The sequence below is a fragment of the Misgurnus anguillicaudatus genome, chromosome 21 (assembly GCF_027580225.2).
Source record: "Misgurnus anguillicaudatus chromosome 21, ASM2758022v2, whole genome shotgun sequence".
NCBI lineage: Eukaryota > Metazoa > Chordata > Actinopteri > Cypriniformes > Cobitidae > Misgurnus > Misgurnus anguillicaudatus.
This window is the reverse complement of record NC_073357.2, coordinates 39,421,374-39,442,022: the sequence shown is the minus strand read 5'-3', so window position 1 is coordinate 39,442,022 and position 20,649 is coordinate 39,421,374. Positions and strand designations below refer to the sequence as shown.

Sequence of the window (20,649 nt, the reverse complement as noted above, 5' to 3'; positions counted from 1 at the left end):
CCTCAGTAGCCACAGCAACAATAATCAGACACACTTGGATTAATCAGTTTGTCCAATAATGGCAGACAGGAAACAAGGAGCTGGCTGAAGTTCAGGAAGTAGTGCAGCTAAGCATAAAGCCTATTAAAGTGTTAAAATCATGGAATTTTGTAAAGATTTGGTAGTTTTGATCAGTACTGAGGTTGATTAACAGATTTATGCAAGAAAATGTGAAAAAAATATTCATCTGATACATTTTTACAGCCGTTTAAATTAGTGGATGTTTTCATCCATTAACAACACGAAAGGGTTAAATGTTGCCTGTGTTTCTTGTTCCAAAAGGAGCAATGACTTCACACTACTAGGATTAAATCTTTCTTTAAAGATTACATTAAAACCCTTCAACTCATTAAAGAAATATTGTAAGACATTAAAAAAACATTTTCACTGTCATATTTTGCTTTTGAAGTGCATTTGTCCATTTATACGTTTTTTAAGGCTTTGTGCAAACATCCCTTATATTGCAAATGCTATTTACACTAGCTTAGGCCTAGTGGCCCTGATTGGACCACACAATTTAAAAAAAGATGCATGGAAATCAGCGGGTTTACTGGCGCAGGCTGTAGAGAGCATGGCTCGTGGAACTGGCTTTTGACGCTATGTCGCTGGTATAAAAATCTGCCTTTTACCAACCTCGTTCTTCTCTGTTTATATCACATATCACATTGAAAAGGCATTTAATAAAAAATATGAAGAACATGTTCGAAAAGTGAAAATAAAGTGCCTAACGGGTGTTTATAAATAATGACAGTATTCATTAAATAGGGCTACTGTAGGCGTCAGTGTAGGAAATGCTTTTATTCTTCCAATAATGGAGCATCCATTTAATCATTTTAATAAATATTAATCATTTTACACTCTATTTTTGCATACTGTTAATCAAAAAATGCTGAGGCGCAAAAAGTATGCCAAGATAGCATTTAGTTACTATTTACATTTATTGCAAATGTAATCATTTTATTTGATAAATAAACTTATTTTTACTGTAAATAGAATATCAGAAAGAAAATGCTGATTTTGTCACTTAGTGTAAATAGAATATTAACACTATTTTCCCTTGGTGTAAATAGCATCCATCGCTATTTGCACTGAATGTAAATAGCCTCCAACACTATTTGCACTTAGTGTTAATAGCCCCTTCCTAATTTATACCCCCCCCCAAAAAAAAAAAAAAACAGTTACACCACATTTAGCTATATCCTGCTGGGAAGCCACTGCATCCGTTAGCTTGTTGCAGTTGAAATGTGAAGTATTTGCTTTGAATAGACAGAATGTATCATCAACAACTCACCATTGATGCAGATTTCATCTGACTCGCATACATCACCCTCAAACAGGCAGCCTGCAAAAACATAGGAAATAAGAAAATATGATTAGAACAGAAAGGCGCTGGTATGAGATCGATGAGGGAATTCATTAAACACCGTAGGCTTGTACAGCTCATCAAGTTTCTGTTTATTACCTTTCTGCTGATCAATATCTTGAATGCAACCCCTAGGATGTACAGAATCAGCCATGCAAAGCAGATTTCTAATTATTGGGGCTTGGAAATGAGTCTGATACATAAAGTTTGAATTATATGTTTTAAAATATCACTATAGCTATATGACGAGGTCAAGTGCATGTTACAATTTTCCAGTGTTTGAGGTGTGCTATAGTGTTTATTTCAACACTGTCAGAATCAAATGGTCAAAAAATGGTCCGGAGCTGTCACTGGGCCGGTACCCTTTCGAAAAAAGTACACCTTTGCACGTAAAGATTTCAAATTAGTATTTCAGAGGTACATACTGGTACCAAAGAGTGCATATTAGTATCAAATCTATACATATATGTACATAAATGACAAATAGTAGGACCTTTTTATAGGGTACTGCCCAGCACCAAGAGACAGATTTTGCCATTTTTTCTAACAGTGAACAAATCATATGATTTCATTAAAAGCATTTTAATAAGACGGCTTTACATTATAAATGAGTAATTTATTTTTATACATTGTAAGAAAAAATGGTGAAAATTTGTACCCCAACTGTCACTATGGCAGAACTCTTTGAAAAGTCCTATGTACCATTAGGTACAGATATGTATACATTTGCTACCTATATGTGTCTTTGAGGTAGGTGAGAGCGGGGTAAGTTATCACATTGGTAAGTTGTCACACTGTTCATAACTCCAACACTAGAGGCTCTATTTCAAAAATTCAACAGCCACTTTGTGAGATGACTTCTTCTATAGTCAACTTTGTATTCACATGTGGTCAAGATCGCTCTAATACCAAAAAACAACTTTGTTATGTATGTTACTATTTGCTGTGCTATTTTGAGCTAACTACTCTGAGATTTTGCCAGCATTCTGGGTTATCGGTTTCACTCTTCACACTGTTCGTACTTTACCAGGGGTTAAGAGATAACCCTGGGTAATCATTAGGGGTGTCAACAATAATCGATTCGGCAATGCATCGCAATGCCCGCATGCACGATTCGGCATCGATGCAGCAAAGTGCCATAATCGATTATGTCACTGTTTATTTTCTGGCCTCGAGTGGACAATAAAGTTGTGAAGTTTCAATTACTTCCGGGGGCATAACAACAACAATCAAGATGGCTGAGGCGGAGAGAGATGACAGTGATAGACGGGTAAATAAAAACGCACCCTTTTCCATGGAAAGTGGATATATGGGCACATTTCGAATTCTACGAAGTTAATGGGAAACTAGACAAGACTTACGCTGTCTGTAAATTCTCATCTCAGGTATACTAATTGTCATTGTCTTAAAGCTGCTAAGCTTCCGTTTTTGTTGAGAATAGTTGCACTTGACTGATTAAAAATTTGCCTTGTTGTGTACAATAGAATTATGATGCATCGCAATGCATCGTAGAATCGAATTGAATTGAATCGTTACCTGGTTAATCGTAATTGAATCGAATTGTGAGGGCAGTGCCAATGCACACCCATAGTCTACAACTACATAATGAGATAAAAAATGAAAATGTAATAAATACAACATTTGTGCCCAAAACTTCCTTCTTTTATTTGGTATGAGATTTATACCATTGTGATGTATGGTGCTCAGTAAATGTTAGACAGTGTGACAACTTACCCCGCTTACTAATATGAACTCTTTTGGTGCAAAGGTGCATTTTGAAAGGATACAGCCCCATCATTCCATCCCCCTTAATTTAGAGTCATTCATCCCTGAGCACAGACATGTCTCCCTACTAACCACTGTGATGGAGGCATAAAACAAAAATACAGTAAATGACTGTAAATGAAAACTGTTTGTGTAATGATTGGGCAGATTGTAATTTTACAGATGTGGCAGGATTAGAGATAAACACAAAGACTCCACAGACCTGAAGACAAACAGTCACAAAACAGTTTCGTGTCTCCATGGAGATGGGACTGAAAGGATGCTCTCAGGTGACAAGAGAAAAGATTATAAAGCTTTGTACACGTGTCACTGTACGTGTGTTTGTGTGTGTGTGTGTGTGTGTGTGTGTGTGTGTACACAGCCAAGGGACCTTTTAGCAGCTGTCCTTTGATCAAGCACAAGGGAAAGACAAATGTCTCTGGGAGGAAGAGAGAGAGAGAACCAGAGCTCTTCTATTTTTGCCTTTCCCTTTTAATTTCCACACACATTTATTACTTTGTTCACTTTAGAGAAATGTCTAATTTTGTATACTTTCTTAAGCCCCTGAGATCACTTTCTATCTGGGCACATTTCTGTATTATCTGTCTCTCTCAGTCGCTGTCTGTATGTCCTCAAAGCAGCAGAATCCTTATATCTGCAGCTGTCATACGGTAATAATTCATAACTTAGACATGTAGTTTCATGTTTCTGCTGCAGATCCTGTTCTTAGAAGGAAAATCAATAACTAACAGAATACAAGTCTAAGAAATAGCTGTACAGTACTTCAAAATATTGGTTTATAAGAATTATGTGCACAGCAATGTTCGGAATGCTGCAGAATTCCCATTCAGATTCAGTTCCTGTTAAGCATGAAGACAATCTTACAAACTCTCCAGCGCACTCTGTAATTACTCCTGAGCACTCGAGTCTTATCAAACCACTCTGCCTCTTTTATTATACAACTTGTCAGAATTCTCATCAGCGTCTTAAATTAATTGCCCCTGTTCCTCAATCCGACGTCTGCCCATGCCTGGCCAAAAAGCGTTCTGCCTGCCACTAGCTCCTAAATCAGGTCGACAAATCCATTTGTTATCTCTGAAGAGTGTCTCTACGCAGTGGCCGGCCTGTGCTTGTTGGCTTCAGAGGTTGATTAAAATGGAAACGTAATTAAAAAGTAATAGCTGACAACTATGTCTTTCACACTATAGAAGACAAGAGAGAGACTCCCAAGGCACAGCGCACTACACAGAAACACTTTAGCATAGATTACCGTGCTCCAATCTAAATCATTTGTTTTAAGGCCGTTAGTCATTGTCAGTGCAATATAATGAGAAAATAATATGCGGTTGTAATTTGAACAGAACTTGCTGATGATGCATAAAAGTTTTAGGATGAAATATATTTTATTGGAAACACTGCAATGAAAGATGTCACACAGAAAGATAAACTGAGTCTAAAGTCACTGTATCAAAGCATAGTCGGAAGTCATTAATTTTCATTCATTTTTTTGCCGGTTTAAATGTACAGTTAAAATGTTAACTTTACTTATCAAAATGATCTTCAGTCCTATATCCATTTCTAGCAAGCAAATCCACTAAATCTGTACAGATTTTGTTCCTATGTCTATTGAAAATTTCTTATCACTAAAAAACCACAACCTACCAGGTGCTGAGCATATCTGACCATTTACCCCATCCGATTCAACTGAAAATTTATAGGTTGACATCTTTATTAAGAATCCATTTTATCTCACCATTAACATAGTGTCTTATTTTCCCAGAGGTTTAATCTGTAAGGATGCACAACAATAACAGGACACGTAAAGCCCCATCCGCAGTGATTAAACCAGTGTGCAGTGAATGATGATGCTGTGAATTAGTGTTTTATTCAGGCTAGGGGGATTTAAACCCAATTAAATTCCTGTCTCTTATTGGTACCAAGTGCTTTCCACTCTAAATGATGGTTTACATTCATGACCCTCTTGCTAAATGCTTGCATTCAATGCAGTACTAATTCTACTGGCTTAACTACAGGTGGGGTGAAAACAGATTGGGGTGAGGGTAAAAATAGCCAGTGACAAGTGTCCTAAATACTAAATTATTAATTCATTATGATCCGTGGAGGGTAGGAAAATGTATTCACTTATGATGAGTTGTGTTTTATCATTACTGTATGCTAGGGGTCTTCAACTACTCAGATTTTCTTGAAGGGACTGATTTTAAAAACGTAAAAACTTTTAACCCCAATGTTTACCTACTATATATGTTATTACTTATGAAGTTTTTGTTACTTTTTGTTATAGTTCACGTTTTAAAAAAAAAAACGTTCTTAAAAGATGCACACATCTTGTGTAGAGTATTTTGCCTTTGAATTACTGAACTAATTTTCTTTTTTAATATTTTAAAAACAACTGCAGTTTAACATTGCAAGAGACAAATGTTAACAGTTCACCTATGCAAAAGTGCAAGTGTAAATAATCAACACACATATTTTTTGTATAGTACGTAATGCAGAGCTCATAAAATGTTTACTTATTTATAACAGTTTAACTTTCATAAATTGTTACATTTCCAGTATTCACAACATATAGCCAGTCTTCTCCTAATGACTAAAATTGAACTTCATGTTTTCTTTTGTAATATTTTAAAGATATATCGGCTAAACCGCCTTTCCATTGTATACTACATTCAGACTCGACTGTCAGAGTTCGCCTCCTAGTGGCAGTCGTCATGAAATTTCAGTTTAATCATAAATCCTTGTCAACATGGGAGAGAAGCTCATTCCAGCACAAGAGCCTTTATCTACAAATGTATTTATACTTTTTAATTTACTTATCAGTAATCAATACTTTTTAAAGGATTCAAGTGCTACTGATAAAGTTAAAGGCGGAGTCCATGATGTTTGAAAGCCAATGTTGATATTTGAAATCACCTAAACAAACACGCCCCTACCCCAATAGAATCTGGACCTTCTGTTGATAGACCCGCCCCACACATACGTAACCCGGCATTTGATTTGATTTGATTGGCTATACGTGTGTTTTGGTAATCGGCCCGTCTCTGTTTCCAACGCATTTTTCAAACATCGTGGACTCCGCCTTTAAACAAAAAAGGATTAATAAAAATAATTTTCACCTTGTGCACAATGTTTTGATTGGAGAACACTGAAGTACACCACTTCCGGTCGGCGTGTCACATGCGGTGTCACACAAGTTTATTTTTTATGCATCCAAAGCTCAAATTGGATTCGAAAGTACGCACCTGCAGATCATTGGCACCCCATGCGGCACCTTTATGACTTTCCTTCCAGTTTATCAGCCGTAATTTGTCATGTACAGTGGAAAGGTGGCAAAAAAATTAAGTAACCATGCTAAATTTAAATCAGATAAAGATGACCGCCAGGCTAGATGAATATGATTGGAGGGCCACATTTGGCCTGCGGGCCGCCAGTTGACTAGCCCTGCTGTATGCCATTTTAATGATGTAAACTAGACCATAATTCCAGATTTAGTTACAATACAATATATCATACATGTTAAGTGTTAGCATAAATTAATTAGGCCGTCAACACTGTTTGATGTGACTTGGTGTGTTTAAAGCTGCAGTCTGCAAGATTTTTTGATCATATTCACTGAAACCGACACTATACTCCGATAGAACAACATAAATTAGACAGTTTAAGAAAAAAACTGTGCTTCTACCTCCACCTAGAGCCTATTATTTGGTTGGCAAAAACCCACCACTCCCGGTTAATCCTGTCCAATCAGCGCAGGGCTGTGTAAAAACGTGCCATTCTTCCAAGACGCGTGCGTCCTGGCCAGGATTTCGGTGCGTCTTCCGGAAGTCGTATTTGTTGACTGCATACGCAATTCAGTTAAAAACATAAGACATACAATCGTAGTTTCATTCTTACCTTAAAATGTAACGATTGCTTTTCTGTAATAATAATAAAAATCCTCTCTGACGTATGGAGTCGACAAATATGACTTCCGGAAGACGCACCCAAAACCCTGGCCAGGATGCGTCCGGGAAGAATGACCCGTACGGTCACCCTTGTTCATGCCGCGCCGCAAGAACGGACAGACGGATGGCGTCAAAGTTTAGCGAGATCAATTTAAAAGCAAAGTCCTCCGTATGATTTCGCTCTTGCGGTACTTTGATGTTATCCAGCTGATGATTCTTGCGGCGCCATCATAGATATAGACTCCAGATCTTGATTAAATTCTCTATTACTTATAATAAAGATAAATGTTTAAAAATAATTGCACTGAAACAGTGCTGAGGATATTATTCTTTATTTTATAAATTATTTTACACTGTTTTGCAGCCCTGAGCTGCTTTTTTATGGCACCAAGGAATATGATTTTATTGTGTTTATTTTATTGTATTCTTGGTCATTGTTCATCATCATAATTTATCCTTAATTGAAAACAGCTTCCTTGCAGCTCTGCGTCTCTGGGGCATTATCAATGTTGTTAGAGAAAGATATAAGGGAAAGCATTTTAAAAACGCACAATGAAGACTGTCTGGATGAAGATCTTCAAATCAGTGGGCAAATGATGGGTAACAGTGTTAGGTGTATAACAACCATAGGAGACATTTAATTAAAACTTTCGTCTTTTCCCATTACCTGTACAATCAATCATTACATATGACAAGGACACAGCTGTCTTATGCTTCAGTTTTATATCGCCTTTCTTTTAGATGCACCCTATCCCTTGGTGCACCGTCCTAAATATACCGTTGGCAGGTAAAGCAAAAAGGCTGGAAAAAAACAGAATGAGAAAGAATAAGGGTGAAATGGAAAAGAAGCAGTTTGTGTGCAGCGACATACTCAGCCACACAGACAGGGTACATGACCTGACTGTAAATTAATGGTGCATCTTGAATCTGAGAATTTTGTGCTCATTAAAAAGCCTCCTCGGTCGAGGTGAAAGCAAAAACACTTTTAATAAGCCAACATTTTTGGTTTTCCTAGAAAGAACTCACCTACAAAACATTTAAACGATTCGTCTAAAAGCCATATGATGGTGGGTCTATTTTGAATATAGCTATATGAAATTAGCATGCACTTATCTTTGGTATCCAACTGGAAAATACTATATCATATCAAATACATAGACAAATTATACGGACAACTTAATGTTTCTTAAAGGCAGAGTAGGCAGGTTTAAGTCTAAAAAAGTCTAAAACACTTTTTTGCAAATTTGTTTAAACCGTCCTCATATACCAACAAACAAGCAAAATGTAAGCACTCCGAAAAAGAGTGCACAAAAATCGAGCGTCTGTAGACCTCTCACGACTGTTTTAAACACAGCTAATTTTTCCATTCACTCCACCCCTCCCTTCTGGGTTTCTTTCTAAGCCACGCCCCCAAAACACATGAACGCGCGACGCTGACCGGCTTTGCTGGGAGCAGCATTTACCTGAGACGAGCGGAGAGTAAGGAGCGCGGTGCATGTAGTAACATCATGTCACAATCACATGTAATAATACACCTAACTTTATCACTATGAATAGAAACAAATACAATAGCTTTAAGTACTCACAATTAAGCTAGCATATCGATCCTGGTAAAGTTTAAAATATATTTTGTTTGATTCGGTAACAAACAAGCTAGTTATATTTATAACACAAAGCTAAAAACAGATTGCATTGATACAAGTTTTTTTATTACCATCATTTACACTGTGATAGAGGTGAATTTCGTGGAAGCTTCATAACATATACGGTGTTTTGCATGGAAGTGTTTCCATGATGAAAGCATTGTTGACTCTGATGAGGACTAACTTACACACCGGAGACAATACCGCTACCACATTGTTGAGTAAAAGCCACGCGATATTTACTCTCGTTTGATTTCTTTGTTTATTCCTTTTTTGCCTTGTTTGGCTTCGCTGACTGCATATGCAGGTACTGTGAGTTCTGAATGTTCGTTCTCTGCCATAGTTTTGCTCTTCCTAGAGTGCCTCGTGCACGTTCAAATCAATCGGGTGTGCGCATGTCTGGGCAGATCCCGTAGCAACAGGGGTGGTGCCATGGTCGCGAGAGAGAGTGACAGTCGAGCAAGCCAATTATTTACTTCGTCCCGAATGGAAATAATTAGCTGTGTTTAAAACAGTCGTGAAAGGTCTACAGACACTCGAGTTTTATACAATTTATAAAGACAGTTTTAACAAATTTGTAAAAAAAAGTGTTTTAGATCATTCCTGCCTATCCTGCCTTTAATAAGAAGATTTTTGACAATTTTACATAGGTGCAGAAAACAAACAAATAATTTGCATATCTTCAAAATATTTGTTATATTTAAAAGCTATAATTGGGTCCTCAGTGCTTCTATCAACCTAGAAAATGTAAAAAAAAGATCAACCCAGTAACTTAGTTTTGGTAAACCATTCTCTGCAAGCATGTGAAAAAATAGGTCATTGAAATTTTGCTCCTCTTGTGATGTCAAAAGGGGATAATACCGCCCCTTAATCTGCACTATCCAACCACAGCACTGCCATTTAGTGGAGAGATCAGCTCATTTGCATTTTAAAGGACCCAAAAACAGCACATTTTGCTCACATCTACAAAGTGTCAATTTTAACATGCTATAATAAATTATCTTTTGGGTATTTTGAGCTAGAATTTCACATCCGTACTCTGGGGACACCAACGATTTATTTTACAATTTTTAAAAATCTTATGAATTGCTCTCTTTAAAGGTGCTGTATGTAGATTTTAAGGGCATCTAGTGGTGAGATCGCGAATTGCATCCAACGGCTCAGTCCACCACTCACCCATTCCTTTCGAAACACACAGAGAAACCACAACAGGACAAACATGTTGTCATCTGAGACGAAACAGGCTAAACATGGTGGCGCAAAATGGCGACTTCCATGTAAGGGACCCGTGTAATATGTAGATAGAAATGGTTCATTCTAAGGTACAATAATAAAAACAAAACAGTTCATCAAGGTCTTTATGAACTAAAAATACAGTTATGTATTATATTGTATATTTTATATCCTCCTAAAATTCACACACTGCATCTTTAAGATTGTGCCTAAATCAAAAACGGAAAAGTAATAGAAAAGCTACTGTTCTGAAAATTGCTCAAATTGTTCAATAAGCAATCTTCTCACACCCACATACATATGTCAAATTGGGCCCTCCCTTTCAGTGTAAAATAGAGGACAAAACATAATAATTGTTTCCAGATAAAACTGTTCCAAACATACTGTATGTTCTTAGAAACATATAGGAAGATTTTTCATATAAATCTTGACTAAAATGTTACTGATCAGAAACAGGACAATTTACAAGAAAAGCTTTTCAACTACTGGCTCACTATTTTCAAATGATTTATAATAGTTGAAGTCACATTTACTTATAAAATAAAAATAACAAAAAATGTGCTTTATGGGTAGTCAGCAAACAGCTGATCCTGAATCTGTGGCAAAAGAAAGTAGTTCTATTCACACACTGAAATAAAAACTTGTGGGCATCGGTTCCACATGATTATTTTTTTATAAAAATGATATTAATTAACTTTGAAACATTAATTCAATCATGTTGAACCGGTGTCCATAATTAAATTACGTAGATCCATCCAACAAGGTTTTCCTTTTTAATTTCATTTTAAGAAAATGTAATTTAATCATGTGGAACCAGTGTTTTTTTTTTTTAGAGGATTTTGGGACTATTTGTTTTTTTCCTTTTTTACATGCAAATGAACTGTTGAATAAAAACAAGCATGGCCTACTAAGCACATGCTTGATCTATTTGCAGGCATTTACAAATAACAGCACTAGTATTTTTCCGTAAGGTTAAAATGGACCCTAGGCTACTAAACATTATTTTAAGATCCAACCGGTGTCACTGCTTACAGTCTTGTACTGCATAGGCTAACATTGACAAACTTAGGGAAGAAAAAATCATGTGCTCCTTTCATTAGGACCTGTTATTTACACAGTATAAAAATCATGGTTGAAACGCAAGTCAGGTAAGGAAAGACTATGTCAGATGGGTCCAGCTGAAAGCAATTACCCACTAGAGGGCTCTAGGCATCAACCTATCACCATGAATTAAAGATGTAAGAGACATGATGGGAATCAGGGAGTCAGGAAAAGACAGTATGACCTTTCCCTCTGTCCTGCTGAATGATTTAGATGTGTACACACAAGACACGGAGAAAAGCAAGAGACATGGGACAGATCAAGAAAGACAGAGGGATTTTTCTCTGATATTGATGTGATTGATGTGATTTACTCGGATAAGATAATCCTTCTAATGAAGCAGAAGTTAGGTGTTTCTGCATGTCTGTCATGTAATGTAGCTAAAACCCAAACACATTCACGATCATCAAAATCTAAGGAAATGGCTGAATGTGAAAGCAAGATGTCACTCTAATGAGCCAAATCAATTCACATGCTCGGACAGAAGCGATTAGCAATGATCATTAAGCACAAGAGACCACACTGTCAGCTTACACTAACCTTTAAACTAACTTTGAAATGTATCAGGATTCACTTTATTGTAATGTGTGTGAGTGTGTGTGTGACATGAGAAGGGCTTTTCATCAGTTTCAGTGTCTTGTCCTTTGGTGTACTTAAAGGGACATTGCACTTTTTAAAAAATATGCTCATTTTCCAGCTCCCCTAGAGTTAAACATTTGATTCTTACCATTTTGGAATTTATTCAGCTGATCTCCAGGTCTGGCACTACCACTTTTAGCATAGCTTAGCACAATCCATTAGATCTGATTAGACCATTAGCATCGCACTAACCTGACCCTCCTGTAGTTACATTGTGTACTAAGACAGACAGAAAATTAAAAGCTGTGATTTTCTAGGCAGATATGGTTAGGACTATTGTCACGGAGTAACTTAAGGTGGCGGAACCAAAAATGGCGAAGAATATTTACGCCCGGACGACGGTCCGAGTAACATGCAGTCAGTCCCAGTAACTACAGGCAACTAAAATCAAGCATTATTGGAAACAGGTGTACAATTAAACATGGTGATTTGTGATTGGGCAATTTGTTGAAGAGGAGGCACATAAATGAGGCATCTGGAGAACAATAGAGAGTGGAGTTGGCACCGTGAGTTCGCGCTGGGCGCCCGCTGGGTTCGCTACAGAAAGGGGCGGGTGAGGGGAAGCCCGCACACCGAAACCGACACTGAAACTGCAAACGAGTGTTTGGAGGACGAGGCCAATGGCCGAAACGACGTAGCCTTCAAGGAAGTGTGAAGTCAATTGGAGTTGAAATTTATTCCGGTGAATGCTGTGGGTAAGACGGAGCGGTGGAGGTGTTTGGAGAGACGTATTCGTTGTGGATATTGTGGACTGGGCGAAGTGAAACCGAGGATTGGGCTGAAGATACAGAGTATTAAAGTACCTTTGTTGAAGTGGTGTGTGACCTATGCTACATATTTTGAAGAGATCGTGAACATTGAAGAGTCACCAGAAGTACAGTGAAAGGAGACGGAAACAAGGAGTGTTGTACTGTCGGTCTCGTATACATCGGATATCTGGAAGGAAGAGGAGGAGATTAAGTATCAACGGAACTGTGAGTACGCTGAATTGTCACCGTGTCAGTGCTAATCCTTGCAAGTGTTGTATCTCAGTGTGCTTCTTGTGAGTGTGATCAGTGTGTAAGTGGCCCCACCCGTGGAAAGGATTGGTGGGCGAGCCGGAACCAGCGAAGGAGAGGCGAGAGTGTGTTACAACGTCATGGTCGTGACTTCTTGATCTGGTCATCCGCTGTATCAGCTACTTCGCTTACTCAGGACGAATTCCCAGTTCAACGTAGTGTGCTGACCCTAATTCACTGTGAGTGTGTGGAGTGCAGTGGGTGAGTCTTTTCCTTGACGTGTGTACACCTGAAAATTGCAGTGTTGTGCTGTGTCCATGTTGTCAGCGATCACTCCCTAGGCCGGGAAGGAGACCCTGTGTCAGAGAGCGTGAACTGGAGTTGGTGGACGACCACTTTTTCTATATACGCCCGACTGTGACTCCTGATCCCTTTTCCTCACCTGGTGGTGGCGTGGCCACTGTAAGAAATGCCAGACTCAAGATCCAGTATACCTCTCTGTATACTCACCTGTACGCCCAAAGCTAATAGCTAGTGTACCGCCCTGTATACTCACCTGTACGCCCAAAGCTAAGAGCTAGTGTACCTCCCTGTATACTCACCTGTACGCCCCAAAGCTAAGAGCTAGTGTACCGCCCTGTATACTCACTTGTACACCCAAAGCTAAGAGCTAGTGTACCTCCCTGTATACTCACCTTCACGCCCCAGGGCTAAGAGCCCAGTGAACCTTCTGTATACTCACCTGTGCGCCCAAAGCCAAGAGCCCAGAGTACCTAAATGCCCCCCCCCACTGCTATGAGAACCCAAGGGACGAAGGCCAGAGGACTGCAACCATTTTTTTAAAGTATTTAAATCACCCTAAGTGTTTTAGTATTTAATAAAACTTTGTCTGTCTGGTCATTGGGGTGTTTTGGGACCTCCTCAGGGTGGAAATAGAAGGAGGAGCGTGATCCACGACAGGGGCGGTCCGCTTCTCACCTGTGACACTATACTCTTATTCTGGCATAATAATCAAGGACTTTGCTGAGGTAACATGGCTGCAGCAGGCGTAGTGATAATAGACACTGCCAGAAAATAGTCCCCGGCCATTGAAAGTAACCAAGGAGACTATTTTCAGGCAGTGGGTAATATCACTACGCCTGCTGCAGCCATGTTACAGCAGCAAAGTCCTTGATTGTTACGCCAGTTTGAGAGTATAGTTCACAGCCATATCTGCCTAGAAAATCACAATTTTAATTTTCTGTCGGTCTTAGTACACAAGGTAACTACAGAAGAGTCAAGTTTTAAATAGGAAAAATATCGAAACAATTTGGTTATTTTTAGCGCGATGCTAATGGTCTAATCAGGTTCAATGGATTGTGCTAAGCTATGCTAAAAGTGCTAGCGCCAGACCCGGAGATCAGCTAAAAGTATTTCAAAACGGTAAGAATCAAATGTTTAACTTTTTAAATATTTTTTTAAAAAGTGGAATGTCCCTTTAAGCAACTACTGATGTAAAAACTAGTCTAGTGTTCATTACAGCAGAACAAACCATAATGAAAACATCCTAAAAACTGACCTTTAGTTTAAAACATTGGGTCATACTTGGTAATTATTAGGCCTGCAGATTGTTCACTTATAGCGCATTTCATTATATCTAATAACATACATATAAACAGAAATGAACTGAAAAACATGACATGATTACAATGCGCTCATTAAACTCAATTCTAGACTGAATCCAGAACAACTCATCATCTAAACGGTAAAATTACGGCTATTACTTGCTTTTCAATGCAAGCGGCACTGGTTATATAGGTCAATGAGGGATACAACGTCTGCATTGCCAAAATCAACTAAGGACCATAAAACTTCCATATCTAGGTCATCAGGGAAACAAATCAAGAATTTACATAATAACTTGTTCAGATGGTTGCACACAGTTTCATCAAAGCACGCATGATGGCAGGACTCCAAGAATACGTAGAGACACTTAAACTGGAAATAGATCACAGTCTGTTTCATTAATATTATTTACAGTAGGTTTAAATTAACATTTGGATTCGTTTTCATCACTGAACACTGTTTCTTAACTGGCTATTGTTATTTTATTGTTGCTTTGGTCTTTTTTACTTTCTTTACTGTGAAAATCTGTACAGATGATATAACTTGTTTCTCTTCATAAGATGTTGTATAACTCTGTAGTGAATCTGTGAACTAGTTTTACACTTGGCTCCCAACAATCTATAATCTGCACTGTGACTTTATGGTTGAAAAACACTTAGGTGCTTATAGGCTTAGATGGGAAAATGTGATTCTGACAGTGTGCCATATATAACTCTAATAAACCTTCACAGCAGGCTGCTGTGTGCAAAAGTTAAAGGCTACACACACACACATACACAGGAGATAACAACAAGTGATGGCATCACACAACAGCTAAAAAAAATCATTTTTGAATGAAAAGTGCAATGTTTGATTGTTTACGTAGATGACAGAAGGCGATGCAGACATGCACACACAATAAAAATAAAAAAAAACGTTTACTGAGGTTGAGTGTGGGCATAATGCCAATCTGTGTTACCTGTGTGTGCCAGAACACCAGGCACTGCGGGGAGCTAAAAGGATGCTGGGATATACACTCACAGATAACAGCTTGTGTCTGTACACACAGACAGAAGGACTCTCACTCTCCCTGCATCTTTCACTCTCATCTCACACTCCCACAAAGACAAATGACAAGACCGCACACAGTTACAAAAGCTCATCTAAAGAGATGACGTACACATTCAACTAAAGCAGTGCTTCACAAACAATCAGATTTCATACTGAGATGATTAGCAACGGCAGTCACAGCTTCATAAAGCTATCGTGACAGTTTCATTGAGAAACGTCAAACAAATACTGAATATAGACACTGTTAAGGACTGGTGGAAAATGTACACCTCCCATTCTGCAGCACACGACACACGTGGCTTTTCAAAAGATTGTGATGCATATTCCTTTAAAGCTTGTAAAATGGTGAAGCAATGCTACTTAATGGCAACACTGCAGTCATTGCTAAAAGTAAAATGCATGTGTCAGTTACAGGGCAAACCTATTTGCAGTGAGGATATATTTCACCTGTGCCTTCATAAAGTCCAAATCAATCTGTGATAATTAGACGCTAAATTTTATAAGCAACAGATGTTAACTGTAAAATGAGCACAGCATTAGTTAAATTCAATACTTAGATTCAGAATTAATGTTGAAATTAGGTTTAGGTTACCATTCAATCTAGTTTTTTTTTGTATAGTTATTTTACCATGGAAATTTGATTGATGTTATGCTGTTCAGTAATCTTGACTAATTATGATTTAAATATCAAACTAATGGAGTTGTATGACTGATGGATTGGGTAGGGTCCAAAGATATTGGATATAACAAGATTACACGCTTATATAAGAGGACAATCCAATGCTCATACGACGAAAGCTAAAAGAACCAATTATCAATCAAAAAATCCTGACAATTCTTTTGGAGAGGGGCTTGTCGATGCGATGTTGAAACGACTTTGAATAAAGCTATTTCAGCGCAATTTGAGCTTAAAGGTATAGTTCACCCAAAAATGGGTAAATCAACATTTACTCACCCTCATGTTGTTCTGAACTTGTACGAGTTCTGTTGAACACAAAAGAAGATTTATAATTGATGGTACCCATTAACTTCCATAGTATTTGTTTTTCCTACTATGGAAGTCAATGGGTACCGTTAAAGGATTACTCTATTTTCTTTAAAAAAAAATCCAGATAATTTACTTACCACCATGTCATCCAAAATGTTGATGTCTTTCTTTGTTCAGTCGAGAAGAAATTATGTTTTTGGGGGAAAACATTCTAGGATTTTTCTCATTTTAAAGGACTTTAATGGACCCCAATACTTAACATTGTTAATGCAGTTTAAAATTGCAGTTTCAAAGAACCTCAAATGATCTCAAACAAGGCATCAGGGTCTTATCTAGCGAAAAATAAAAATGATGCACTTTTAAACCACAACTTCTCGTCTATCTCCAGTCATGTGACGCGCCAGCGCGACCTCACGTAATACATCATCACATCAAGAGGTCACGGATGATGTATCGAAACTACGCCCCTAGTGTTTACAAATGTGGATATAGAGGACCGTCCTGACGTTGTTGTATGTTGAATGATACTAATTAATGTCTTTGTGTCACTTTATTGTTTAAAATGGTCCGCAAATGTGCGTTTCATATATGTAACACGTGACCTTTCCACGTCATTACGCAATTATGTGAGGTCGCGCTGGCTCATCACACAGCTGGGGGAAGATGAGAAGTTGTGGTTTAAAAGTGCATATTTTTTATTTTTCTTGCCAAAAATGACAATCGTTTCACTAGAAAAGACCCTTATGCCTCGTTTGGGATCGTTTAGAGTCCTTTGAAACTGCAATTTTAAACTGCATTAAAACTGTTAAGTGTTGGGGTCCATTAAAGTCCATTAAAATGAGACTTGAATGTTTTCCTCAAAAACATAATTTCTTCTCGACTGAACAAACAGTTTGGATGACATAGTGGTGAGTAAATATCTGGATTTTTTTTTTTTTTAAATGGACTAATCCTTTAACTGTGTGCTTACCATTACTTATCAAAATATCTTCTTTTGTGTTCAATAGAAGAAAGAAGCTAATACAGGTTTAAAACAACATAAGGGTGCATGACCAAATTTTAATTGTTGTGTGAACTATTCCTTTATGAAACAAAAATGATGGTACACAGTTGACATCAGGTTTAATTGTTGGTCAAAAATAAGTTTCATTGTGACTTTAGCATGCGGTTTTAGAGATATCCCCATTCATGTAGGTAAGACTTTAGCCTTGCATGACTGAAATAACTGCTCAGAGGCTTTGCAAAGATGGTTGCCTAATGGTGTGACTTCCCTAAAAGGGCTTAGGTAGGTCCCACCAACATACAAGTCAGATGAGATTTGAGTTAACCAGACTGTCCATATATACTCTCATCTTTTTTCAACTAACCTGCCTGACAGCAGCTTTGATAAATGCACTGAGAAGTTTAACCTCACGGGGCTCAAAGAAATAATCTCTCTCTTCAACAGACCTCAGTAAATGCCTTGGGTTTGATATGGAAACAGAACATGAATTGTGTAACCGTAACGGACTAGGACAAATGAATGGATGCCGTGTATCTCAAACTGTGCCCATTATTCATGCATATTTAAAGGATGCCATTTTGTCTTACATTACATATAAGGCTCCAAGCTTACTTTCAGGAGGTAACATCCAAACATTGAGCATTGTTTGCAAACTATGGCTGGTATATGAGCAGTGAGAGCGAAAATAAGAGTACTGCCTGTCTGTTTATTTCAAAATCTCACCTCTTCTGTGATCCTCTTCTGCAGCTGTATAAGTTAGATGTGTCAGGAGAGCGTGGGAGACATTGTTCACCTCAAGTGTACAGGAAGTCTCAGAAATTCAAGCTGAGCCAAAAATAACCTATTTCAGTCAAAATAGCTGAATTTAAATCTTAGATGTTTTCGGTACATTTGAGAATAGCAGCGTCTCCCACGCAGCAACCTTAAATAGCAGCAGAAGAAATAATCTTCATTTCCTATAATATGTTCATTTGATGATATGAACATAACACACAGAGGGACTTACTAAAAACAATGATGTGCATTTGCATAGGCGCACACACAGACAATAAATTCAACTTTCAGGTAATTAGGATTCTAACAAACGAACTTGAACGATAGTCAAGTCACTCTTTCTATCTCTGACTAACATACAAATTCATCATATGAAATATCAATATTTTTTTTTCATAGTCAGGCCTTTGTCTTGTGCTGATATCATTTTGACTATTATCATTAAAACAAATATTAAGCATGGTGTGTTTTCAGATTTTGTTTTGCAAAAACTGTCAAATGTATTTATATAAATCAGTCCTAAGGAAGATGTAAAAGTTATAACTTGAAATGTACATGATCTCTCTAAGATGTTAAATCATTTACAATCTATATAATATAGACTTACTGTATGTTTCAATTAAATTGTAGTTACATGCACTTTGCCTTCATTACATAGGAGAATACAAGGCAGAAGGACAAATACTGTGATTTGGACATGACGTACAGTAGGCCAGATTTCTAGCTATGTAGTCTCAGCACATTACCAACTGTGTAACACCATAGACCTCTTGTAAGATTTTGACAAACATGGCATGCAGTTACTGTATACTGGAAAATTACAGACACATTTTTGTCTGACAAGTCTTTGTAAACGCCTTTAATAAGTTTGCAGTCATATGTGTCTTAAACGATGAAAGCTTCTTTATAATCTAAGTGTGAATACACAAGTACATCTAATGAAGAGCCCAGCGTGTGGACTGTTGCTCGCTTTTGGCCTGTCTGTTTGAAAGATGAAGCCTGCCAACATGCCATAACGAACCGATTATGTAATCCACTATCTTCTGTTTGTTTGCATGAAATTCTCCTCCTTGCACGAGGAAACGAGGCACGCCGTGGTAAACGCAGAAATAAACGATTTCCCCTTCGGGGACTCAGATGGATGTCACAACTACAATATAATCACTGAGGGTCCAAGCAAGTACGCTGCCAACCGACCAGATGTACAGATTTATAAATAGAGTCATCATTTGCATAAAGCAAAACATAACGATTTACACGCCTAACTGCCATGTTACAATTGACCCATCTGCTGTTTATTGACTCTTAAAATATGCTCAAGGCAATTAACATATTTAAGTTGTGCTCGCTATTGTAAGAACATCAAAGAACGCACACTTTGTGGGACGTCACGTAACGTTTAACAAACTTACCGAATTTCCTGTCTGCGATGGTAACGGCAAGCGCGTGGAGAAACACAACCGCGAGGAGCAGCGCGCGCACCGAATCCATCCCGCCCGTCGAGCGTCCGTTAATTCAGCATAACGGCTCTCAGGTTTCACGGGTGATGTGATTAAAAGGGAAGTGGGTCAGAGAAATGTGGAGATCAAGGATAGTGAGGCGAGTGATGCACGGGTGTCTCGTGTCCTGTACTCAACTCTAAAAGCGAGGCTCGTTCAGTACCACGGTCAGCGCCCCTCCTCGGCTGTTGACGTCATCAGCTCGCGTACGCTTCTGCAATGTGTTGTAAGTAGTGTTGGGTAAGTTACTCAAAAAAGCAATTATTACTAAGAACTAATTACATCTTCAGTCATGTAATTAGATTACTGTTACAAATTACTCTGTCAAAAAAGTATTAAATTACTTATTACTAATTACTTTCTACCGTAAATACTATTTAATAAATGAAACAAAGATAGGCTTGTAACGGCTCGAATAAATCATTTAAAAGTACATAATTTATTCTGGTCACACTTTTTAAGGTCACATTTCTCACTATTTACTAACTATTAACTACATTTGCCTCAATATACTCCTAATTACTACTTAACTCCTAATTAATACTATATCTTAGTAATTTTAATGGTAATAACCAACCAGTTAATAGTGAAAATTAGGAACTACATTACAGTGTTAACATTATCCCTATTAACTTACCAAAGTATTTAAAGTAAAAAGGATACATAAAAAACATGCATTTTAACCTTAGACTTTAAATTTTGATATTAAATCCATTATATATAATTGTTCTAGTTCATACACAGTATTTAGTTTAATTACATCTAAGTACCTGTAATTAAATTACTGAAAAATAACAGTAATTAAATTACAGTAACAAATTACTTAGATACTACCCCAACACTGGTTGTAAGGCATGGATATTACCTTTGTGTGATAAACTGTTACCTTTCTCATTGTAATAATAATAAAGAATGTGTAGGGAATGTAATTAACTTGTTGGCTAAATAGTTAAATAACAAAATGTAATCTGTACCTGAAAACAGTACT

The 20,649-nt window shown here is 37.6% G+C and overlaps 1 protein-coding gene across 1 annotated transcript in view; it reads right to left on the bottom strand.

Moving 5' to 3' along the window:
• ptprn2 (protein tyrosine phosphatase receptor type N2) overlaps positions 1 to 19,855 on the bottom strand; it is a 175,624-nt gene extending 155,769 nt beyond the window's left edge. The window contains exons 1-2 of the mRNA XM_055207009.2: positions 19,575 to 19,855; positions 1,331 to 1,381 (exon numbers count right to left, since the gene is read on the bottom strand). Coding sequence (XP_055062984.2) covers positions 1,331 to 1,381; positions 19,575 to 19,653 — 130 coding nt within the window. The 5' untranslated portion in view covers positions 19,654 to 19,855. The remainder of the gene's footprint in view (positions 1 to 1,330; positions 1,382 to 19,574) is intronic.
• Between the last annotated feature and the right edge of the window lie 794 nt (positions 19,856 to 20,649).